Source organism: Physeter macrocephalus, chromosome 14 (assembly GCF_002837175.3).
Source record: "Physeter macrocephalus isolate SW-GA chromosome 14, ASM283717v5, whole genome shotgun sequence".
Classification (NCBI taxonomy): Eukaryota; Metazoa; Chordata; class Mammalia; order Artiodactyla; family Physeteridae; genus Physeter; species Physeter macrocephalus.
In genome coordinates this window covers 11,518,035-11,543,407 of record NC_041227.1, presented here as the reverse complement: position 1 = coordinate 11,543,407, position 25,373 = coordinate 11,518,035, and the positions used below count along the sequence as shown (strand labels likewise).

The window sequence follows — 25,373 nt, the reverse complement described above, 5'->3', positions numbered from 1 at the left end:
GGGGTAGCCCACTTCTGTGGCATTCAGTGGAACCAGTGTTTAGGGTGAGGTTAGGAAAAATAGAAGCACATGGGCAACGTCACAAATACAGAAACTCAGACAGCTATTCCCAAACCTGTGACATGCCAAGAGGTCCATGTTTGCCTGAGTCCTGGCCTTAGCCAAGTCAAGACCAAGGACCCCAGCCTTTGTTCAGTTCGCTTGTCCTAAAGTCATCCAGGAAGCTGCCCCTCTGGAGAAGTCAAGTGCGGCATCCAGAGATGCCCTGTCCGTCTGCCCCGCGGATACCGTGGAGACTGATACCGGGCTGCCAGCTGGTTTAATTACTCAGATGGGAAGTTGGCTGGGAGAGCCCAGTCTTGGGCAGAGATTAATGACTCCATTATCTCCTGGGCAATCATCCCATGTGGGCCTCAGTCCGGAATGTAGATATAAGGTGTAAATAAAGTCCCTGTTCTGAGGGAGAGCATTTTTCATTGTCTCCAGGTGGGAATTTGGCCCAGAAACCCTTGGCTCAATTCCAGGAGGTGTCTTTGTTTAGCAGAACAACCTGGTCCACTGGGGGCATGTGACACAGGCCTCCTGAGCTCTGGGCTGAGGTTTGGGGCAAAAAATGTATTGCTCTTTTTCTTAAGCTCATAAGTAATACATGCGTGTTGGAAAAAATTTAAACTAGGAAGCTGGGTGCATGGAAGGTAACAAGCGATAGTTCTTGCCCCCACTTCCCACTCCCTGAAGGTAACGATGATTAACTTTTGGTGTGTTTTCATCCAAACATATGTCTTTTTTTTGGTCCTTTGTTCTTTTCCTTTGATTCAACTTTATTAAGGTATAATACGCTATATTATACACTATATGGCACATATTTAAAGTGTGTTATTTGATTAGTTTTGCTATATGTCAAACCCATGATAACTTCACCACAATTAAGATAATGAACATATCTATCACCTCCCAAATCTGTTATCCATCCTTGCGCCCTTTTGCAATCCTCCCTCCCTCCCTCCCCCCCCCCCCCCCCCTTCCTTCCCTTCTCTTTAAACCGGGGCTCTCTTTAACACGCCTATCAAAAGACACAAGATACACTTCGAGCTCAGCATCTTGCTGCATTATCCGCTAACCCCAATTTTGCCCATATCCCTCCCCCCCCCCCCCCCCAACCGAACATTGACCTACTCCTGTCACTATAAATTTGTTTGCGCTTTCTAGAATTTATGTAAATGAAATCACAGTGTATGTACTCATTTTTAGGTCATGGAGGTTGGCTTCTTTTATTCAGTATGATGATTTTGAGATGTCATAGGTATCAATAATTTTCCTTTTTTTTTAACTGCTGAGAAGTATCTCATGTATGGATGTTCCATGATTTGTTTATCCATTCATCTGTTGATGAGCTTTCTAGATTGTTTCTAGTTTTTGGTGATTACCAATAAAGCTGCTCTGAACATTTAAGTACAAGTCTTTGTGTGGACAAATATTTTGTTTCTTTGGGTAAATGCATTGGAGTGGAATGGCTGGATGGTATCCTATGGTGGGTACATGTTTAACATTTCAAGAAACTATTTTCTAAAATGGTTTAGCATATTTTGCATTCCACCAGCAGTGTATGAGAGCTCCAAATGCTCCCTGTCCTCACCAACACTTGTTATGATCAGTCTTTGTAATTTTCGATGTTCTAAGGGATGTGCAGTGGTATCTCATTGTGATTTTAATTTTCATTTCCCTAATGACTAATGCTATGGAGCATCTTTTTATGTGCAATTACTGCCTATTCACATATACTCTTTTGTGAAGTGTCTGGGAGCAGGGGGTTGAAGGTGTTTTTAAAGCTGCTAACATTGAGGTCCCCATGTGATATGTCAATTAGGCAGTTGCATGGTTAGGTTTTTTTTTTTTTTTTTTGGCCACGCCCTGTGGGATCTTAGTTCCCCAACCAGGGATCAAACCTGCTCCCCCTGCGTTGGAAGCACAGGGTCTTAACCACCACTGGACCGCCAGGGAAGTCCCAGGCAGTTGGAGATTAGAGGCTAGACTTTAGAGGAAAGGTCCAGGTTGGCGATGTAAATTCAGGAGTTGTCAGCTTATCGGTGTTTTGAGTCACGAGACCAGATGAGACCAGTAAGGGAGAGTGTGTAGGCAGAGAAGAGGCCAGGTCTGGGTTTAGGGGCACTTGATTAATCTGAAGGCAGCAGATGAGCAAAAACCACTCAAAGCAACTAAGAAGGAGTGGCTGGTGAGGTAAGAGGAGGAGGAACAGAAGAAAGTGTTTCCTGGCAGGCAACACTATAGTGGCTGGCCTGCAAAGATGGCCCGTAGAGAACCACACACTCTGCTCTTCACACTCCGGTGTGGCCCCTCCCACTTTCATGCTGGGCTGGCCCTGCGAAACCAACAGAATGGAGTAGAAGTGACGTGCCTGACTTCTGAGGTTGTAAGAAGCCCTGTAGCTTCCACCTTGGCTTTTGGAACATTGCTCCGGAATAAATTAGTTGCCATCGAAGAAGTTTGGCTCTGAGACTACCATGATGGGAGGAAGCCCAAGCTAGCCACGTGAAAAGACAATATGGAGAGAAAAAGATGGCCCGTTAGTCCTTGGTTGTTCCAGCCATCTCAGTCGAGGCAGCAGATACGTGAGTGAAGAACCTGTTTTGGATGTCTGGCCCAATCAAGCCTTGAGATGACTTCAGCAGTAGCTGCTTATTTATTTATTTATTTATTTATTTATTTATTTAAGCAGGATCTTAGTTCCCTGACCAGGGATTGAACCCAGGCCCCTGCAGTGGAAGTGCGGGGTCCTAACGGCACCACCAGGGAATTCCAAGCAGCAGCTGCTTTCTGACTGCAGTTGCATGAGAGACCCCAAGTGAAGCACCGAACCAACCCACAGGACTATGAGCGATAATAATAAATTGTTGTTTTAAGCCTCTATGTTCTGGGGCAGTTCGTTATGCAGCATCAGATAACTGAGACAGACGTGAGCAGTGAAGGGAGACTGACAAGCCCCCCTGACCCCACCCAGAGCCCCAAAGCCTTCAGCCCAGACCCGTGGAGAGAGGGGTGTTCCACCTCAGCTGGACGGCTCTCTGCATTCTGATGGGTCCCCCCTCCCTGCTAAGAGGAGAATAAACTTCTCTTTGTGTCCAGAGATGTGGCATCTGCCAAGAGCCCCACAGCCCCCAGGGGCCTTACAAAAGGACAACAAGAGAGATTTTCTGGGAACTGGGTCACCAGTTACTTGGATGCTTCAAACCTGGCAGGACAGAAAGAAACCAGATAAAGGAGGCTGGAAGCTACAGGAAGTTCCTGGTCCTTGTCAAGGGGACATGCCATGGTCAGGAGTGGCTGCCTGCCCCCAACTGACCCTTACATCAATAGAGACCACCTTTCTCTGTTTCTGTATCTCTTTCTTCTTTTTTCCTTTCTTCCTTTTATCTTGGTAGTTAAAACATTTGTAAATCAATATTTTATATATATGTAATATTGTTACATACATATAATATATATTTTATTATATATATGTAATTAAAAGCCACCATCCCATTCTACCCTTCCCACCCCCTATTCAGTTCTCTAGGGGCAATCACTTAACTTTTTTTTTTTTTCACATTTATTTGAATAGGTAATACAGGCATGACATAAAAATTTCAAAAGGTACCACACAGCTCCTCTCTCCAAAGGCAATTACTCCTACCAGTTTAGTACATCTGCTTCCAGAGATACGCTATGCATATGTCAGCATACAATATAAATATTCTTGAAAATAAAACAGAGATGGTAACATGCTACAAACACTGTCACGCACCTTGCTTTTTCACCTAATAATGTATCTCCAAGATCTTCTGTATCAGTACATAAACAACTGCTTTGTTATTTTAGGAGTCTGCACAATATCCCATTGTAGGGATGGATCGTAACAGATTTAACCAGCCCCTGTGAGGGACGGTGAGGTTGATGGCAACTTTTTGATATTATAGTGAAGCAGCAAAGAACCTTGTACTCTCATTTTCCTGCACACATGCCTCTACCTGTAAGGATTCCTGAGTCCAAAGATACACACTTTTGTTAATTTTGATAGATATTGATGGACTGTCTTCCAAAGAGACTGTGCTGATGTACTTGTCCACCAACTTCATACTCAATACCCTTTCTCCATACCCTCCCCAATTCTATTCAAAGAGAAATCAACATTTTTGATTTTCCCTAATTGGTAAGAAATGGTATCTCTGTACTTTTACATTTGAAATGTCGTATTAGGAAGTTTGACCATCTTCACATGCTTAGTTGGCATGGCAACCGTGTCTCGCCTTTGTAGCTATTTCTTCTAGTTGTTATTTCCATAGACCTAAATAATGTACTCATGTGGACATTTGTTGATTTATCAGCTTTAGACATTATCTATTGATTTTTGCTCCCATAAATGAGGATTTAGCGCACTTACAGTATCCTCTGTCTTACATGTCCTCTCTCTTTCCAACCTTCCTTCCTTCTCATTCTATTTATGAAAAAAAATATTATCGGCTTTCCACTTATGGTAGTGATATGTTTTCTTTTTAAATACACTTTAATTTTTAAGAGCAGTTTTAGACACAGTCAAATTGAGCAGAAAGTACATAGTTCTCATAAACTCTCTGCTCCCCACACCTGCTCAGCCCCCCACCATCAACATCCCCCACCAGAGCGATCCATTTGTTGGGATAAATTGAAGCTACATCCACACAATCTTATCATCCACAGCCCATGGTTTACGCTACGGTTCGCTCTTGGTGTTGTAAGTTCTATGGGTTTGGACAAATGTATAATAACATAGATCCATCAGTATAGTACCATACACAGTATTTTCACTCTACTAAAAATCCTCTGTGCTCTGCCTCTTCATCCCTCCTTCCTCCTTAATCCCTGGCAACACTGATATTTTTACTGTCTCCATGGTTTTGCCTTTTCCAGAATGTCATATGGTTGGAATCATACATTATGTAGTCTTTTCAGATTGACTTCTTTCACTTAGTAATGTGCATTTAAGTTTCTCCCGTGCGTTTTCATGGCTTGATAGTTCATTTCTTTTTAGCGGTGATTTATATTCCATTGTCTGGATGTACCACAGTTTATCCATTCACTCACTAAGGGACATCTTGGTTGCTTCCAAGTTTTGGCAATTATGGATAAAGCTGCTATAAACATCCATGTGCAGGTTTTTGTATGGACATAAGTTTTCAACTCATTTGGGTAAATACCAAGAAGCACGATTGCTGGCTTGTGTTGTAAGAGTGTATTTAGTCTTGCAAGAAACTGCCAAAACTGTCTTCCATAGCGGCTGGACCATTTTGCATTCCCATCAGCAGTGTATGAGAGTTCCTTTTGCTCCACATCTTCACCAGCATTTGGTGTTGTCAGTGCTCCAGATATTGGCCATTCTAATAGGTGTGTAGTGGTAGCTCATAGTTTTAATTTGCATTTCCCTAATGACATGAGGTGGAGCATCTCTTCATATGCTTATTTGCCATCTGTATTTCTTCTTTGGTGCGTGTCTGTTTAGGTCTTTGGCTCGTTTTTAATCCAATTGTTTGTTTTCTTCTTGAGTTTTGAGAGTTCTTTGCATGTTTTGGCTAATAGTCCATTATCAGATGTGTCTTTTGCAAATATCTTCTCCCAGACTGTGGCTTGTCTTCTCATCCTCTTTTTTTTATATACTTTTCTGTTTTTCTTTTATTTATTTATTTTATTTTCCTTTTTTGTTTTTGGCTGCATCGTATCTTAGTTGCAGCACACGAGATCTTTCTTTGTGGCGTGCGGGCTTCTCTCTAGCGGTGGTGTGCAGGTTTTCCTCTTCTCTAGTTGTGGTGGCACAGGCTCCAGGGCGTGTGGGCTCTGTAGTTTGCGGCATGCAGGCTGCCTCAGTGAGGCACCCGAGCTCAGTAGTTGTGGCACGTGGGCTTAGTTGCCTCAAGCATGTGGGATGTTAGCTCCCCCACCAGGGGTCGAACCCGCGTCCCCTGCATTGGAAGGCAGATTCTTAACCACTGCGCCACCAGGGAAGCCCCTCTTCTCATCCTCTTGAGTGATACAGGTTTGTAAAGAATAAATCATTTAAAAATTTAAAAAATGGGTCAACTTAAGGATAAATATTCAGGAAATGATAGTCAAAGTGGTAGGAATATAGCAAAAAAGGAAGGTGTATCCAAGGGACTTAGTTTTGGGCAATACTGATGATACACAAAGGGCTGGTACACAGCCTGGCTCTCAAGCTGCTCACCTGGCAATTATTATGCCCGTTATTACTACTTAAATAATATTGGCAGCTATCGTTGGTCTTATTGCTATTATAATTATGGCATAGCGGCTGTTACTGTTATTATTGCTATAACAATACACTATTGTTATCTATTATAATGCATTGTTTTGATGAACCTCTGTATCGCTTCTAACTCCCTGGAACCTGGGGGCAATGGGGAACGCTGCAAAGTTGCTGCGGTTATTATTACTATTATCTTGATATTTCACCGTCTCAAGCTGCGCGAAGTTTGGATAGGAAGAATGGGGGTGGATAACAGTTCCGTGACAGGTAGGAGGTGGGTCTGGGGAGGGGTCGGGCCAGGAGCCTCCGCCCCGCAATGGGGCGGGCCGCTTAGGGTCGGTCCCGGTCGGCCTCCGGTCCCCAGCCGTAGCCCGGCTATGGCCCCTCGCGGCGCGGCGCCCATCCTGCCGCTGGCGCTTGCTCTGACCGCCGTGGCCGCGGTGTCCTGGGCACGGGGACCGTCGGGCACGCTCTGGTCCCGGCAGGGCTGCGCCGCGCTGGGCCGCTGCTGCCCGGGCCGTGACCCGACCTGCGCGGCCCGCGGGCCCCCTCGCTGCTTCTGCGATCAGGCGTGCAGAGAGGTCCGGGACTGCTGCCCCGACTACGCGCGGGCCTGCCCAGGTGCGCCCCCGGGAGCACGTGGCATGGGCGGAGCTCCCAGCGAGGAGGGGAGCAGGGTACCGGGGTGCGACGGTACAAGGAAGAGAGGAAGCCGCCCTCGGAGGGGGTTCTGGAGCCGGAGGGGCGCAGGAGCAAGGGGGACGGGGACGCTCAGGACACCAGGCGAAGCGTGGGGCTGGAAAGGTGCGCGCGGAGAAAGATGCTCGGGCCATGGACGCCGGTGCGCGAGTCTGAGGGAGGGGGCGGAATGGAGACGGATGCGAGGAGAGTAGAGGGGCGTTTAGGAGGAGAGGGTGCGAGAGTCCTCCCCTCGCGCGGGACTTGGGAGGACCGCGCGAGGATGGAGGGCTCGTGGAAGAGGCGCGCGAGCCAGGCACTCGGGTGAGGGACGCAGGGCCCCCAACAGAAATAGGCTCGTGCGGGCACTGAGGGGTGCGAGAGAGGAGGGGGCGAGAGAGAGCAGGGGGCGCACTCGCTGAGGAGGGCGCACGCGGCTGGAAGGGGTAAGAGGGAGGAGGGGGCGTATGCGATCATCAGGGCTCGTGAGGCGTGGAGGGGTTGCGAAGGCGCAGAGGGCGCTTGGGTTGGCGCTTGCCAGATTTAGCAAAGAAAAATCCAAGATGCCCAGTTAAACGTAAATTTCAGTTAAATAAATACTTTTAAAGTATACGTATGTCCTCAATATTGCACGGGCCATACTTATATGAAAACTTATTATTTTTCTGAAATTCAAATCTAACTGGCCGTCCTGCATTTTATCTGGCAACCTTAGCTGGTGGAAGGGCTTGCGGCACAGGGAGCGCGAGGTGGGGGCGGGACCACGCAGCACATCGCGGGCAGGGAGGTCACAAGGCAGGTGGAGGGGGTGTTGAGAAGCCGAGAGAAAGGCTGAAGCCTGGAGAGGGTTTGAAATGGAGGGACACTGAGAGCAGAGAGAGGAAACGGGCTGGGTGGTCCGGGAGGGGCGGAAGAACTGGGTGTGTGGGGGGAACAGGTTAAAACTTAGGTGAATGGTGGGGGGGAGGTGTGAGGGGGTTGGGATGGGATATACTGATCCCTGGGCAAGTAAAGCCCGGGCACTGGTCCCAGTGCTGGCCGTGGCCACCGGACCAGGGTCTAGGTCATTCCCTATAGAGACCCCGGCCAGAGCGGTATCCACCAGGCTTTGAAATTAGGCTCCACTTTTGTTGAACCCCCAGTGGGGAGGAATCCATCCTTTTTAAATTCCAGGAATAACCTTTTCACACCCATTGGACACAAAAATCTAAATTCTGTCACCTTGTCAAGCGGATAGGATCCAACTTTCCTTTGTCAGGGAGAAGAGTGATTGATTGGACCCCTCTACCTGGAGATATCAGTGGAGTTTCCTTCAGGAACTTATATTTAAATGAGGGCAGCTTTAAAAAAAAATTCAAAATTGAAGGGATCCAACATTTATTGATCACCAACCTACTCTGTGGGCTGGGTGTCTCATCCAACCTGATTACTGTCTCACAGCACTCTGGGGCTCTGGTCTCTAACAATGTCCCTGCTCAGCAGATGGGAAGAGCGTGGCTCAGAGAGGAGCGGGCTTTGGCCAGCAAGGCGATCCAGTAGGATTTGGACCTGGCGATCCCCTTTCTTCTGGCCCCTTGCTGCTTCTCACAACTTTGAGTGGCAAATGGTGGAAGTTCAGGTAGCAGAGAGGAAAAAGTAATTTTGGATGTGCTGTCTTCCCAAATCATAACAGATGAGACTCCCCCAGATTAAACTTGCAGAAGGACTATCTTGGGAATGCTTTTGTACTCATCTGCTTTCCGTGCAGAGCGTGCGTGCAGCCGTGGGGTCACTCAGAGCGTAGGGCTGAGGTTCTTGGGGCTTCAGCTGCACCCACAGGGGCTTCCCTGTCACAGGGCAGGAGTGGGGACCCAGGAAGGGAACCAGGCAGACGGATCAGTGATACTTTCCCACGGTTTGGTCCACGCTGACAGAATCACACAATGTTATCAGCTCCCCGGGGGTTCCCGTTACATAAAGAGCTTGGGCTTGTGGGCCCAGCAGCCTCAAAACTTTGCCCACCTCTTTGTTTTGCTCCTTTGGGAAGGTGTCAAAAAGGCAGTAGGTCTAGGATCTGCCCCCTTGTCTAGGCTGGGCAGAGCTGAGGTCTTATGAATAGACCTGGGAAAAGTTCACTTTTCCAACTCCCAGGGGAGCAGAGCGGAAGGGGACATGGGGACCAGTTAGGAGGCAAGATGTTTTTTCATGAGTGATTTAGGCGATAAAGTTGACTAACTTCAGGAATTGATTGTGGTAGAGGGAGGTGTTGAGGATGGCTTAAACACAAACAAACAAAAAAACAAACCACTAACATTTACTGAGTACTTATTACCTTCTGGGGAGGTACTGTTTTAGGTGCTTTAAATAAATTGTCTCCTTTAAGCCTCATAACAGCCCGATGGAATCGACAGTGTTATCACGCCCATTTTACAGATGAGGCATGGAGACATGGAGAGGTAGCGAGCTACTCTGACTTGCCCAGCTATTAGGCAGGAGATCTAGGATTTGAACCCCAGCAGTCTGGCTCCAGATCACAATACCATATGGTTGCTTGAGGGTGGGAGGACTTAAACCTGTCGCAGGAGGGAAGCTCGAGGCCTCAGGTGAAACAGGAGCCCTTGACCTTGCCCACCTTCAGTTCAATTATGTTGCTGGCCACCTGCTATGTGCCCAGCTCAGCTGGGACCAGTGGGGGCCAGAAAGATGGGACTCTGGTCCCCCTCAAGCTTATATTCTATTTTTGGGAGACAGGGTGGCTTGCTCAGTTAGAGCAAGAGGAGGCTTGGAAATGATTGATGAGGATGGGGTGGGGTCAGGAAGAAGGTGGGTCTGGAGCGGCTAGTAAAACCTTAAATGATGGACACCATTACTTCATGTTTTTCAAGTCCCTTACTGAATGTTTTCAAGTATTTTATGCTCCTTAATTCTTACTTCAACCCTGTAGGGATCAAAGTCCCTACTTATGCACTTATGTGTTCATTGTGCTAGTCAGTACTCTGAGGGTTGTGACACAACTTGTTATTACTTAAGCTAATAAGGGGATGTGTTGGGACAGGTAACTGAAAAACAATCCATGGATTCTGACTTCAGGCATGGCTGGATCCAGGGACTCCAAGGATGTCATCGGGACTCTCCTTCCACCTCTCAGCTCTGCTTGTGTTAGTTTCAATCTCAGGCATGCTGTCACCGAGTGTTGATAACGATAGTACCTAGTAGCTCCAAACTGGTGTCCCTAGTGGAATGAGAGATCCTTTTCCTAGTTATTCCAGCCAAACTCCTAGGGATGGTTCTCATAGGCCCAGTTTGGGTTGCATGCTCATTCACGATCCAATAAATCACTGAGCCTAGGGAGAAGGAATATGTCAACTGGTCATGTCTGGGTCACATATGTACCCAATCCCAGGAATGAGAAGGTGAGGTCAGCCCTACCCAAACTATGTGGACTGAGAGCGGGGAGGGTTGCTTCCTCAAAAGGAAACTGAGGCGGTGTTACCGGAAGATGGGGGTAAGGAGGCTGGGAGGGCAGAAATGACAGCTGCCCACTTCTGAGCTGTAGCAGACCCTGCATTTCAGGGAACTCGAAGTAAAAGTGTGCTGAGACATCAAACAGGAGGAGAAGGAGGCAGGGGGTGACTGTGGATGCACTGGGGAAACACATTTTTAGCCACTAGTGTTTACAAAAGACCTTTGGTGAAAACACCTCAACAGGAGATGGAAACCAGTAAAAGATTTCAGGTGACAGGTCAGAACTGCATTCCAGAAAAAATCCTTTTGCTAGACAGTGAGGAGGATGGACGGTCAGGGGGCTGGGCAGTGAGGTTCAGAGAAAAAGGTCGGGTTTGAATTGTCCAGAAAGGCATTTCCTGCTGAGCCTGGGCCTGTTGGCGGCAGGGCAGAGGGGTCCAAGCGGACTGTGGGAAATTCAGCCTGGCTCCAGCAGGCTCTGCTGACATGATGTTATCTGGGTCTCCAGGGCTGGAAGAGCAACCTTAAAAGCTCCTCGCATCTCCCTCTTTTTCAGCTGCACTGATAAGCTAGAATTTCTCCTTTACTCAGAAAAAGGTGGGATGGCCTTTGTTTTGAGAAACACTGCCATCTGGTGGTACCTTTCTGGAATGCCAACTTGCGGTCACATTTCCTTTGTGGTCGCTAAGGCACAATTTGCGCATTCAGAATTCACTGACTCGTTACTTACTAGGTCCCTATGTGTCAGGCACTGTGTTTGGTCCTGGAATTCAGCAGGGAACAAGGCCCCTGCCTCCACAGAGCTGACATTCTAGTTGAAGAGGCTGATAAGATGTGAATAATCACATGAAGGTACCGAGGTTGTGACCCTGGGTCTAGGTGAGGTGTGATGACACTTCCCTGGGGGTGTCAGCTGTGCATGCTGCTTGGTGATATCACAGATGCCAGCGACATGGAAAGAATATGTGTAGGGTGGCATCTGCCTAATTTTCTGCAAAATCTCTCACCTGCCTGGCAGGGGACCATGGTTGGACTTTGGAAATTCCCTTGGTCCGACTGCCCAGCCAGTGCCTGAATCTGGTCTGCCGTCTCCTTGTCAGTTGTCCAGCCACTCTGTGAACACTAAGTGACACTAAACTCACTTTATCTAGTAGATTTTTTTCTTTTATTTAAAAAAATATTTATTTATTTATTTATTAACTAAGAGCACCTGGTCTTAGTTGCGGCTTGCTAGCTCCTTAGTTGCAGCAGGTGGGCTGCTTAGTTACAGCATGCATGTGGGATCTAGTTCCTTGACCACGGATTGAACCCAGGCCCCCTGCATTGGGAGCACGGAGTCTTAACCACTGCATCACCAGAGAAGTCCCCACTAGCAGATTTTTCTATTGTAGATTATACTCTCTCACCTGGACAACTGAAGTAGCTGTTTTATTGGTTTCCCTGATTCTGCCCTGACCCCCACCCGGCAGCTAGAGACATCCTATTAAAACCTTAATAGTGATAATGTCACTCCTCTGCTCAGAACTTGGCAGTGGCTTTTCTTCATGCTTTGAATAAAGTCCAAGTTCCTTACAATAGTCATCAAGGCCCTGCATGCTATCACTGCCCGCCTCTCTCTGACATCACTTCCTGCCACTTTCCTTCCTGCTTTTTATGCTCTAGCCACACTGGCCTCCTCACTGTCCCTCCAGCATCTAACCTGAACTCTGCCTCAGGCCCTTTGCACTGCCTGTTCCCTCTGCCTGGAACACTTCCCCTCAGATACCTACACAGCTCCCTCCCTTACCTCCTCAGATGTCCTTTGTCATGGAGGCCCTCCTTGACCCCTCTGTCTAAAACAGTTTCTTATCGCCCTGCACCTGCCACTCTTATCCTTCTTTGGATTTTCTCAGAGCATGGATCGCTAGTTGAAATTACCTCATATATTGTATTGTTTCTTGTCTGTTTCCCCTACTGAATGTCAGCTCCTCCAGGGCAGGGGCTTTTTCTGCTTTGCTCCTCTGTGTTCCCGGCACCCGGGCCAGTGCTTGGCATATAGTAGGCCCTAAATAGTTGTTGAATAAATGCAGAGAGTCCCCTGTTGTATTGCGTGTTTACTATCTTCCTAGTGCTTCACATCTGTCATTGCACCAATTCTGTGAGACTATAGCTGGAATCTAAGCTTGTGTGACTCCAGCTCTTGGCTTGACTCAGATATTCAGTCTCATTAAGCTCCACTTGCCTCTTCTGTGAGATGGATTTGACAATAGTGCAAATACATATATATATATATATATATGTATGTAGGAGTTGGGGTTCTGGCGAGTGACAGGTGGTACGCCCAGAAGAGTTGAATGGAACATAATTTGACAAGGGCTCCATTCGCTATGGTGCGGGCAGATGGAAGTGGTGTTATAGGAGCCTGGTGAGGGCAGGATCCATGGCTGAGGGGCCCCTCCATGCAGGACTGAGGGTGAGGTGGGTGGAGGGGCAATAAACACCTGGGCTGCACTCTTCTCCCCATGGGTGCCTCACTGGCTAAACTCAATCAGCGGCCAGGGGGCCTCTCTGATGCACAGGCTTCCCTGGGGGGCGTAGGGCACAAAGAAGGACCCTAAAGTTGTTGTGAAGATTACATGAAGTCCGGGACTTGACTTTCCTGGTCCAGCAGCAGTGACATAATTGACATCGTTATTAGGTGGGTGTTGAAAGCAATAGATGATTGTTAGGCTGTCGTACTTTATTTCCTCCTTCCCCTGAGCATTTCAACTCTGCTCAGAGTTGAGAGCCATGCAAGGAGTATGTGACTTCCTGAGGTGCCAGAAGCAACACTGTCTGTTTTTACAACACAATCACCTCCTTCCCTCAGTTCAAGAATGTACACTTTTTTTTTCTTCGCATTTTCAAGTTGCTGAACTAGGATATGTCTCATAGCTGGTGAATGTTTGTCATGAGGACAGACCTGGTCTTTCTTTTTCCCCACGGTGTCTCCAGCACCTAGGACAGTGCCCAATTCACAGGAGATGCTCGGTAAATGTTTGTGGGTTGAGTGGAGTGAACTAATTCTGACAGCAGTAGTGCCCTGTGTGTGCACAAGTGTCTGTGTGTGTGTGTGTGTGTGTGAGAGAGAGAGAGAGAGAGAGAGAGAGAGAGAGAGAGAGAGAGAGAGAGAGAGAGTGACTGTCAAGGCCTGTCAAGAAAGACTTGACAATTTCTTTTTTTTTTTTTTTTTAATACTTAGTTATTTAGTTTGGCTGCACTGGGTCTTAGTTGTGGCACGCAGGATCTTCTAGTTGTGGCATGAGAGCTCTTAGTTGCAGCATGCGGACTTAGTTGCGGCATGCATGCGGGATCTAGTCCCCGACCAGGGATCAAACCTGGGCTGCCTGCATTTGGAGCATGCAGTCTTATCCACTGGACCACCAGGGAAGTCCATGGCTTGACAATTTCTTGTCAAGAAATTCTCTCCCTGGGGAAAGTCCGAAGATCCCACGTTTTGGCCAGATGGCCTTCCCTGTCTGGTCTGGCCCAGTCCTGGTCTGGGACTGTGGACTTGGGTGAAGAAGCTGAAGGTCTCAAAGGCCACATCATCAGAAAATACCTACTCACCGGGCCCCTGACTGTGGTAGCACAGGGAGCATCTCATGGACATGGACGCCCAGCAACTTCCTTCTTTTTTTATGATGAAATATTTCAGACCTAGCCCAACGTGGAGAGAACCATATAATAAACCCTCATGAAAAGCTAAGAAATTAGCCTAGATGAATACCACTGGAGCTTCTGCATTCCTTCCCTTTCTCCTCAGAGGTAACTGCTATGCTGAATTTGGTATTTATAATTCCTGCGGAGGGGTGTGTGTGTGTGTATATACATATATATGTATATATATATATGTATATACACACACACATATATATATTGAATGTATATAAAATATATACCGTCAGTTCTCATGACGGATGGTAGTTATAGTCTATAAAACCCCCATGAACGCTGAATTGACAAGTACTGAACCATTGCTCCTAGGGGAAATATGTACATCCCTATCTCAAACAGATTATAATCTTAAATCCTAAAAACAACTCATTCTCGTAGATTCTCTTCTTAAAAAGGGAAGAACAAGATTCAGAGGTGGTAAGTGACTGGCCCGAGACTGCCCCACTAACAGGTGTCAGAGCTGGAATTCAAACCCCGTCCTCCTGGTCCCGGAGCTGGAGCTCCTTGAACTGCACCACACGCCACTGGCTCCCTCCGTCCAAGAAGGCAGATCGGGGCCTTGTTTGACCTCAGCTGCAAATGTGCATGTTGGGTGACTCAACATTTTTGCTGTTCTGCGTATGTCTGTGCATGACTACAAAAGTGCCTCAAGTATTGGTTTGGGGGTACAAATCAATTTTTAGCAAATAGGTAAATTCACAAATACCAAATCTGTGAAGAGTGAAGATTGACATATATATATATATATATATATACTTAGGTATATGTAGCAATACAATATCATATATATGTGATATATACATATATAGTATCACAGATATGTAATGTATATTACCTATATGATTCTTAAGCACTATATAGCGCTCCTTTGCAGTTTGTAAGACTGTATCTAAATAGTATCACACCAGAAATAGCTTCTGCAAGAGGCTTCTTTCCGTCCACGTTGTTGCTAGTGTAGTCATGGTTCGTTTCACTGCTGCAGAGGAATAGCTAGTGTTTATTGAGCACTTGCTGTGTGCCAGGAGTGAACGCTCTATATGTCACATCTGGTTGAATCCTCAAGGCCACACTATCAGGTGAATACTATTCTTATACCCATTTGACAGTGGAAGAAACTGAGGCACAGGGAGGTGAAATCAGTTGCCATAAGTGCCTAGGAAATGTTAATTGGAGGAATGGGTGATGGAAACCACTGGAATGATCGCCAACAGGATGATGGGTAAATAAAATGTGGAATTCTAAGTTTAGCTAGACGTATACGAATTTGTCATAGAGAAAATTTTAAGGCACACATGGATTCAGGTCTGCAGAAGTTCTGGTGCTCACTGTGGTGTTTTGGGGGGTTTGGCCTGTGGGGAAGGTGGACAAGACCTGGCCGCTGCCCAAATTCCATAGCAGCTGTCCTTGGAGACGCCACCTTCTCTTCCAGCGGTCTCCTGCGTCGTGGCAGAGTGGAGCAGCTGGAGTCGCTGTGTCAAGCCCTGCCAGGTCTCTTACCGTCTCCGCCAAAGGCATGTCCTGCAGGAGCCAAGGAACGGGGGTGCTCCCTGCCCCCCATTGGAGGAGCGGGCTGGCTGCGTGGAGTACTGGAGCCACCAGGGGGTGGAGTGCCAACAGTCCTTGCGTGAGTTGGGGCGGCCCTGGGGGTGGCTGTCAGAGGGAACAGCCTGGCCGGACCGCAGGGCCCTCCATAAGTTTCCGTTGTGGGGTCTGAGTTTAGGGTGGGACTTTGTCTTCCTTTTCCCTCATCCCCCTCCTCACCCTCTGAATGAGGTAAGAAGCTCTGACTTCCTCTAGGCATCTCGACGTCTTCTTTCTACTCATCTCCCATTGTGAATCAGTCAGGGCTTTGTTTAAATGAAGATGACAGGAAACCCATTTTAAACTGACCTGAGCAAAAATGTGTGGCTCATGTAACTAAGATCCCAGGGTCTGCATTCAGGCATGGCTGGATCCAGGAGCTCAAGCAATGTTGCCAGGAACCTCTTTCCATCTCTCAGCTCTGTTTTCTAATGAGTTGGCCTCATTCTCAGGTAGGCAATTCCCCTGTAATGGTCTTTGATAGCTCCAGGCTTCCCTGCAACCAGCCTAGCAGCTGGAAGAAAAGGCCTCTTTCCCCTTAGTTTCAGCAAATGTCCTGAGTTTCACCAAACCTTACCGCAGTGTCACCCTCCTGTTTTAAATTCTCCAATAGGTACCCCGCACCCTCATGAAGCCCAAACTCCTCATCATGGTCTACAAGCTCAAGTGCTCTGGCTCTTACCTCCTGTGACCTCATCTTCCTTCTTCTGTCTACATTTTAAAGGATCATTCTGACCACGGTGGGGACAGCAGACTGAAAGGGGTCAGAGGGCAGCGGGGAGGGCAGGGAAGAGGTGACTGCAGTGGTGCAGGCAAGAGAGGGAGGAGTCTGGACCAGGACGGTGGCAGTGGGGTGATGAAAGAGGGAATGTCATTTCCTCTGCCTGAAATCCTCCTCCCTCTCCTTTGCCACCCACATCTAACTTGCCTGGTTCATCATTTCCTGTGTAGATGTCAGTTTTCTCCAGGAAGATTTTCCTGACTGCCCCTACTATCTGCCATGCACTGGGCCACATTACTTGACTCTGTGAAGCCAGTGTTAATATGCATTTTACAGAAGGGGAAACCAAGGCTCAGGGAAGCACAACACCTGCCCAAGATACGTGGCTCATCGTGCATCATTTTATTTAACGCTGACAATAACTGTATGATATAGGTTCTAGTCTTATACTCATTTTGCTGATGAGGAGACTGAGGCTCAGAAAGGAGCAAGATCTCTCAGCTATAAGAGGGAGAGCTGGAACCAGAATCTGGGCTTCTCTGGGGCTCTCCTTACTGCTCTAGGCTACGCCAAAAGCAGCCCTGGATGTTGGAAGAGAAGAGAAAAGGGAAGTTGTGTGTTAAGTGTGTTACCTTCTCTAGATCACAGGCATTAATTAGTTCAACACCATATCTTTGATTCAGCCCCATCACTCAGGGAATGGGCAGGGATAGGGACTCCTTTTGGCTCTTTTTCCCCCTAAGGAATCACCAGCCTCTCATGGACTGACCCTCAATTCTCCTCTGTGTTCTCCTCTGTCTGCTCCAGGAAGGAAGAGGCTGGGAAGTTGGCCCAACAAGATAATTTTATTAATTCATTTATCTGTCCATACCTCTGTCCCCCTTTTCTTCCATCCTTACATTTTCCCACCTATTCATTCACCTATCCGTCTGGTTCTTTTATCCCTTCATCTGTCCATCTGCCTATCATGTCTTCATCCATCCTTCTTTCCAGTCATCATCTCTTCTATCATCTCCGTCTCTCCTTTTTTCCATCCTCCCATCTTCCCGTTTACTCATCACCCATCCATTCTTCCTTTCTTATATCATTTCAGCCACCCATCCATCCATTCAGTTATTAACTCATCTCTTTTTTTCTCACTCACTCACTTACTCATTCATCAGAATCATTCATTTGAAGAACTTTTTATTGAGACTCACTATACAACCCCCTGTGCTAGGCCCTGAATCTAAGACATAAATATGATCCTGCCTCCATCATTGCATAAGGGGTACTTGTAGGGACTATCTACCCAGTTACAAGACCCCACAGTCTCCTTAGGGCCACCATAGACATGACTCTGACACCAGGAGTACCTAATCGTACTTCCTGTGGTGTCATAGCCTTGGCGGGGGGGTGGTGGTGCTGGGCTACCTGACTCTGTTTTCTCCTTGGCCCACAGTCCCTGCTCTGATAACCACAGGCAGCTACGGGAAAGAACGAGAAAAGCGAGGTGTCCCCAAGAAGCAGGAGACAATAGGGTAAGTGGAAGCAAATGAACACAAAGTCAAACTCAAATCTGTGAAGATTTTTCCTTGGATTAGACTTTCATCATGTCTCTCTCTTCCTTTAATAGCTTTAACATCTCCCCATTTCTTGTCCTGTTACATTTGTAAACCCATGAACATGAACTTTGAGTCCTTAATGATTGGTCTCTATTCAACTTCATTCACTTGCTCATTCACTCAGTGTTTATTGTTTCTATGACAGGTATGTTTATGTTGTTTATATGGGTTAGGCCTTGGGGCTACAGCAAGGAAGAAAAAAGGACAGAAATACTTGTCCTCACGGAGTCTGCCTCACAGGAGGCAGACAATAAACAAACACATAGCCTGTCAAATGGTGCTAAGTGCTATGGAGAAAAATGAAGCAGGGAAGAGGGTGGGTGCGCCAGGGACATCCTTGTTTAGAGGAACTAAGATATTGAAGAGGTTATCTGGGGGAAGAGCATGATTGGCAAAGGGAATAGCAGGTGCAAAAGTCCTGAGGCAGAGGGCATGCCCGGTGTTCAGGGATCAGCAAGTAGTTCAGGCTGGAATTCAGGGAGAGTGGGAGAGAGTAGGAAATATGATATACTGTGGGGAGGGGGGTGGTCAGATCACACAGGGTCTAAAGGCTGTGGTGGGAAGTTGGGTACTTTCTCTGCATGAGATGGAGTCATAGGAGGGTTTTGGGCAGAGGAATGACAGGATCTGACTTAGGTTTTCACAGGGTCCCTTTGGATGCTATTTGGAGAATGGATCGTAGAGAGGCAAGGAAGGAACTAGGGAGACAAATATGCAGGGCCTACAGCAATGGTCCACATGAGAAATGAAGGTGGTTTGGACCAGGGTGGTAGCCCTGTGCCTTTGAAGGGTGGATTTCAGGGACTGGAGTCAGACAGTATGTTGCTGATGGTGGTGATGAGGTCAAGCTTCTAGGACAGTGCCTGGCACATGATAGATACTCAACAAATATTAATTGAAAGAATAAGGTCTGAACTAAGGCAGTGCTAAGGGAGATGGAGAGGAGAGCTCTATTTGTTAGGATTCCTTTCACTGCAAGGCACAGAAACTCAGCTCAAACTGGCTCAGGTGAAAAGGAGAATTATTGGTTCATATAACTGAGGGGCAAGTTTTGAAATAATATTACTTCAAGCCTGAACAGGAGCCAAGAGGTCAAATGTTATCAGGACTCCCTCTCCCCTTTCTGCCTTCATATACTGGCTTCATTCTGAAGCAGCCTCTCTCCCTGAGGTAGCCAAGATGCCCACGAGCAGCCCCACATCCTCCCAGCTTAGCAGCCCCAGCTGACGGGGTCCTTCCTCCCAGTCTCATTGTGTAATTTCTGGAGGAGGTTGATTGGTCCTGCTTGGATCCTAGGCCCATCCCTGAACCAATCACTGTGACGCAGATGATGGGACCTCTGATTGGTCAGCTTGAATCATCTGTCCACTCTAGGGGCAGGTATGGGGAGCCAGGACCAGGCATCCTGATTGATTGCCCCTCCAAGACCACGTAGGGTGAGGACAAGAGTTCCCCAAATAAACCACCAAAAGGGCAAGAGAAAGAACTTTGGGAAGACGAAAATTCGAATTATCACAGCGTTCTGGCAAGGACAGGTTCCTGAGGCGTTCTGGGGCAGCTGAGAGGAAAGGGCTCTGGGCTGGCTTTGGGCTGTTCCTGGAAGAAAACAGTCCACTCCTTGAGCTTCCCAGAGGCTGCAGCCACCAGAGGGCAGCAGCCCCACACAATAACCTCCCGGGGTCCTTGACAAGCTGCATCTCTTCCAGCAGGGGGTGCCATTTACCGCTACTTGTAGAAAAAGTTGGGTCGAAGTAAAATTTTAGCAAATTGGGTCTTAATTCAGATACTCCAGAATGGGACAGTTATTTAAATAATTCCTGCAGTGAATCTTTTCTGTAAAATAGGATCTTTTAAAAAATGTGGTGGAGTGCTTATTGAGGCTTTTGGGTTTAGGCGGTTGCATTTTAGGTACTACCACTTATTAGCTGTGTGACTCTGGGCAAGTTATCTTTCTGCTCCTCGGTTTCCTAATCTGTAAGCTGCGGCCAAGATCTACCTTGCAGGGTTTCCCTATTCCATTGGACCAAACGATTCGGCAAATTTTTGTCCAGCCAGGTCCTAGTCTAGGACTTGGACACAACAGTGAACAAAACAGATACAAATTCCTGCCTTTGTGGAGCTGACATTACTGCAGGGGAGAGAGATGAGAAGTAAACAATATAATCTTTTGGATAAGGTGTTTGAAGAACTGGCCCATGGAAGCCCTCAATGATGTTAACTTTAAAAAGCAGGAGCCAAGGCTCATTGATGCAGATTGAGTTGCCCAAAAGGTTTCTTCTGTAGCAGGGAGAAATTGTATCAACCTGAGCCTACATAGGGCTAGGTACACAGTAGGTGCTCCATAAATGCTCACAGGTGTTTGGGGTGGTGTCTTCCTGTGTGGCTGCAGGTACTGTGTCCAGTTCCGGCTGGGGCCCGTTCCAGGGAGCTGCCAGCAGGTGAGGGCGCCCCATGCCCAGTGGACAAGGTATCTGACCCAGGGCCACACAGTTTGTGTGAGGTGTGAGTGGCCTGCCCAGGATGCCAGGAGCCGGCGCTGCTACGGGGATGGTGGAGGGGCCGGAGGGTAAGCCGTGGGACTCGGGCATGGGGAAGTGCGACTGTAGAGCCTGGGCCCTCTCTGTAGCCTGAGAGATGAAGGTGCCCAGGGAGCAGGAGCCTGTTTCCTGGCCAGGGCGGGGCGCAGGAGGGTTCTGATCCCAGTGTCCGAGGAGGAGCAGCTCCTGCCATTTCCAGCTGTGTGACCTTGGGCGATCTCATAACCTCTCTGAACCTCAGTTTCCTTATCTGAAAATGCAGATAATAAGAGGACCTCCTCATGGGGCAATGATGTAAGTGAAGTGAGATTGTGCAAGTTGAAGACTTAGCATAGCTCCTGACATCCAGAAAGTACTCAAGAAAAGGGAGCTGGTTTCATTGTTGAATCCTTACAATTCCTTTAAAAGCCAAGTTAGGTTACCCTCATTTTATAAATGGGGCAACAGAGGCTCAGAGAGGCATTGTGACTTAGTCAAGGTCACACAGGATTTGACCCAGATTTGGCTGTTATCATCCCCTCTAGACTCCTCCCACAAGGGCAGATGTCTTGGAAAGCACTTAGCATTACAATAGTAGCTAAAGTTTATTGAGTGCCTACTATGTGCCAAGCATTATTCTAAGCTCTATATTCATTCATTCATTCAATACATATTTGTTGAGCACTTACTACTGAGCATGTGCCAGACAATGCTTTGGGTACTGGGGAGATGCAGTGAACAAAGCAGCTGTGGTCCTTCTCTTACGGAGACACATTCTGCTGTGAGGAGGCAGACATTAGGCAAGTCAATCTGTAATTTGTCAGATGGGAGATAAGTGTTAGGAAAAGAAAGCAGAATCGGGGAAGTTCTGGGGATTTTTTTTTTTTTTTTAAGGAAGGTGACACTAAGGAGGTGACATTTGAACAGAGTTCGGAAGGAAATGAGGGAGGTAGACCTGTGGAGGTTTGGGGGAAGGGTATTCCAGGCAGAGGGAACAGCAAGTGCAAAAGCCCTGAGGCGGGAGCGTGCCACCATTGAGGCTGGCGTCGAATGAGCAAGGGGGAGCGTGGAAGGAGGTGAGGACACATTGACACACAGGATGCCCTTGAAACATTCCAAGAGCCCAAAGTGGATACTTTCAGGATCCTCTCCTTCTAGATGAGGAGACTGATTCACAAAGAGGTGCCCGAGGGCACACACCTAGCAAGTGGCAGAAACAGGCTTTGAACCTAAATTGCTCAGACTCCTTGGCCAAGCTCTAAAGACAAGTCTAGACTGTTTCTCACTGACTGTGCTTTTCCATGCAGGGATTATTAGACTGTAGGAATAATAGCTCTCTCTGGGGTCTCTCCAGGGAGTTCTCCCATTTCTAAGGATGTTAGTTTCCTGACTTTTAAAATTGAGCAGCCCTGCTCACTGTAAACCTAGAGCAGGGAATGCCAGTGCCTGTTGGGGTGTTAGGGACAGATGTATCTGAACGAGAGGCATTGGGACTGCACAGATCTGGGTTCACACCGCACTTCTGGCCCTTACTAGGTATGACTCTGGGCAAACCCTTCTTACCCTGACAGTCCCCACCACTCAGATGGTGGGAAGGATCCTGAGCCCTTTGCACAGCACCTGGCTCCTCGTAGATGCTTAGTAGTGAAAGCTGCTCTTGTCATGTTTAACCTATAAAATGGGTATAATAATATATGTACTTTGTGAAAATGACATGTGATAAATGTGATGAACCTGGCACATAGTAGGTGCCCAATAAATAAATGGCAGACGATAGGGAGGCCCTCTCAACCAACCTTCCTCCAACCTCTCCCCCCTACCACTTACTCGTCCTAGACCTGAGATTCTACCATTAGAGATTCATTCTTTGGACTAGATGCTCACTTATTAGAGCCTCAGTTTACTTATCCATCTTTGAATAAGCCTTTCTAGCCCTAAAACTCTGATCAATCCCAAACTTCTCTTTTTGGATGCAAATACTCCAGGAACATGGCACTTTGGTGAGGCTGAGAAGAGGGTTGCAGGGACTGCTGCCTCTACCAGGCATGGGTGGGGATGGAAAGCAAAGCCAGGTGTGTGCCAGGCAGGGGCATCTTTCCCTGCTCCCACCCCAGCCAGGCCAGGCTCACAGAACAGGTGACGGAAGGTCTGATTGGGGGCATGAGCTCACCAGGCAGGACTGGGCAGAGGAGGAGGATCAAAGTGAGGATGGAGACAAGCTGCCAGCCAGATTCTTTCCGTGGGCAGCTGGTGAGGGCGGGCATGCAAAGGGCCCAGCCCCGGGGAGGGTTAGCCTGCCAGTTGGGGATTTTAGGACGGTTTATTTAGCAGGAGAAGTGTCTCTGAGTTTGGGACAAGCAGAACGAACACCTGCTATAGTCATGCACCTACTGTGTGCTGGGCACCAAGTGGGTGCTTTAGATGTGAGCTCCCACTCAAGCCTCACAAGGCCTGTTGAGACAAGGGACATTCATTCCATTTTGTACACTGAGGATGGCAATAACAATGGTAACTTTAAATGCTGTCATTTGTGAAGTGCCTATTAGGTGCCAGGCACTGTGCTTAGAAGCTTAGAACAGTGCCTGGCACATAAGACAATCTGCGTGTGTTATTATTGCCATTATCTGCATTTTTAAAAGATGTGAATTACACCTAAAGAGAATTGGCTAAAACATATATGAACAGGTTAATAAATGTTTGCAAAGAGGACACATCTGGGTAGTCACCACCCAGGCAAGGAACAGAACCTGGCTAGCGCCCCCAGTCCCGTCCCCAACCACAGCCCCTCCCCTCCCCATAGAGGAGACCACCATCCTGACTTTTATGGTAATCCACTGTACAGTTTTCTTTATAGCTTTACTCAACTCAGTGCAGATCCCTAAACACTACAGTTTAAATTTTTCCCCCCAAACTTCACATATATAAAGTGGTACAGGATGTACCTTTTAGAATTCGGCTTCCTTTGCTCGACATGCGGTTTGCAAGGTCCGTGCACGTGGCTGCCTTGTAGCACTGGATCGTTCATTCTTGTTGCTGAAAAGGTTAGCTATTATTGTCATGATCATTTTTACTTTCTCTGCACACAGCATCTCATCAAACCCTCCCAACACTCCAGAGGGGCGGAGATTATAGTTATCTGTTATTCATTGAAGAGCCAGAGGCTCCTAGGAGCCGGGTCATGAACCTCCCCATCCCACCATTCCAAAACCTTTCTTAATCACTCCACTCTGTTGCCTCCCAACAGGAGGGAAAGGGGGGCGCAGGGAGGTTAAGGATGTCTTAGTGTCATCAGACCCTAAGAGCCAAGTCGGGATTGCCCCGGGTGGCCTCTAGGGTCAGCAGTTCTGCGGCCAGCCCAACTTCTTCATCAGGTACAGTAGACACAGGGCCCAGTGCCCACACACGTTCAGGCTCCACAAAAATGCTTTAATTTTAACCTCTTAAAATCAGAAGAAATAAGATGTAATAGTAGTGAAGATCTGATACTGACTCCAGCCCAGATTATATTTATCTTTTTATAATGCAGTTGTAAACTTTGATTTAAAATATTTTTGCATGGAGAAGGGGCCCCCGAAAGCAAAGATCCCTGGTGCCAGGAGAGTCATGACGCCGCTGAAGCAGTCCCATGTCTTGCAGGCACCAGCTGTCGCTGTGGCAAGCAGCCGGCCACCCCCGGTGCCGAGGGACCTGGGAGAGGCTTGGGCAGCTCCAGGACTGTTCCTGCCCCGAGGTCCACAGCCTCGTCTTCCTCTAGCAGTGGTGACCCCCGTCTGTCCAGAGCCCTTCTTTCCAAGGCCTCCCTGGGTGGCAGGGAAACCCCCAGGGCTTGGGATCCTCCAGGACGAGGGAGTGGGGAGAAACCTGCACATCTGAGACTGAAGGAGCAAGCCTTGTCCTTATGCTGACACTGAAAATAGCTTTATGTTTCCACTGGGTGCCAGCTGAGTCACAGCCTTACTGCCATCTCCCTCTAGTTCAGGGCTTCCCAAATTTCATCTCCTAAATACACCCTTCTCCATTTTGCCCTATTTTCCTTACCTGTACCTTGTTTTTTTGACACCCCACCTCATCCTTTTTTTTTTTTTTACTTAAATAAATTTTTTTAAAGGAAGCTTATACTTACAAATATGTGTATAAATAGGAAATGTTTTTTTAAAAAATCACAACTAGAAATGAAAATAAATAATAGTAGGAAACATTTATTAAGGTACAAGTACTGTAGGTACAGTGTGCCAAGCCCTGTCCTGGCCCTTTACACATACTGACTCATTGGATCCTGAGTTAGGTGCAGTTATTATCCCCATTTTACATGGGTGGGAACTGAGGCACAGAGAGGTTAAGTTACTTGCCCCAGGACACAAAGCTAGTGAGTGGCAGAGTGGGGATTTGAAACCCCTGAGCGATACCTACTGCTAAGATTTTCTGCACTAGCAGCACATCAGCTCCAGGAGGGCAAGGTTTTTGGTCTGTCTTGTTCCCTGCTGTGTCCCCTGTGCCTAGAATAGTGTCTGGCACACCATAATGCTCAATAAATATTTGTTGAATAAATGAAATGAATAGGTGAATGATCAGTTGCCATAATTAGAAGGCAATCAGAAAAACAAACACAATGGAAACCAAACAAGTCTGGTGAGGTATTGTTGCCCAAGGAGCCGAGCATGAAGCCTGCTCTCTCGCTATTCAAACAAGACATCAGCACGGGGCTTCCCTGGTGGCGCAGTGGTTGAGAGTCCGCCTGCCGATGCAAGGGACGCGGGTCTGTGCCCCGGTCCGGGAAGATCCCACATGCCGCGGAGCGGCTGGGCCCGTGAGCCATGGCCGCTGAGCCTGCGCGTCCGGAG

General features: G+C 47.6%; 1 protein-coding gene and 1 long non-coding RNA gene across 2 annotated transcripts; one reads left to right on the top strand and one right to left on the bottom strand.

Annotated features, from left to right (window-relative positions):
- Window positions 1–6,669: 6,669 nt before the first annotated feature.
- Window positions 6,670–24,576, top strand: LOC102985192 (somatomedin-B and thrombospondin type-1 domain-containing protein-like). The gene is made up of 5 exons (XM_024128275.2): window positions 6,670–7,096; window positions 15,540–15,734; window positions 17,854–17,932; window positions 20,406–20,582; window positions 24,169–24,576. Exons 1-5 carry the CDS (start codon window positions 6,670–6,672, stop codon window positions 24,284–24,286), a joined length of 996 nt encoding a protein of 331 aa, XP_023984043.1. The 3' UTR covers window positions 24,287–24,576.
- On the bottom strand, window positions 21,220–24,262 carry LOC114487814 (uncharacterized). Its single transcript, XR_003683261.2, has 4 exons — window positions 23,970–24,262; window positions 23,475–23,565; window positions 22,096–22,203; window positions 21,220–21,342 (listed from the first exon to the last, which is right to left on the bottom strand). It is a non-coding gene; the product is annotated as an uncharacterized lncRNA (long non-coding RNA).
- Window positions 24,577–25,373: the final 797 nt, after the last annotated feature.

Excerpts from the sequence above, each read along its gene's own strand:
- LOC102985192 (XM_024128275.2), top strand. The coding sequence starts at position 6,670 with ATGGCCCCTCGCGGCGCGGCGCCCATCCTGCCGCTGGCGCTTGCTCTG. Across the intron at positions 17,933-20,405 it reads AAGAAGCAGGAGACAATAGG|GTACTGTGTCCAGTTCCGGC; the intron begins GTAAGTGGAAGC and ends GTGTGGCTGCAG. Across the intron at positions 20,583-24,168 it reads GATGGTGGAGGGGCCGGAGG|GCACCAGCTGTCGCTGTGGC; the intron begins GTAAGCCGTGGG and ends CATGTCTTGCAG.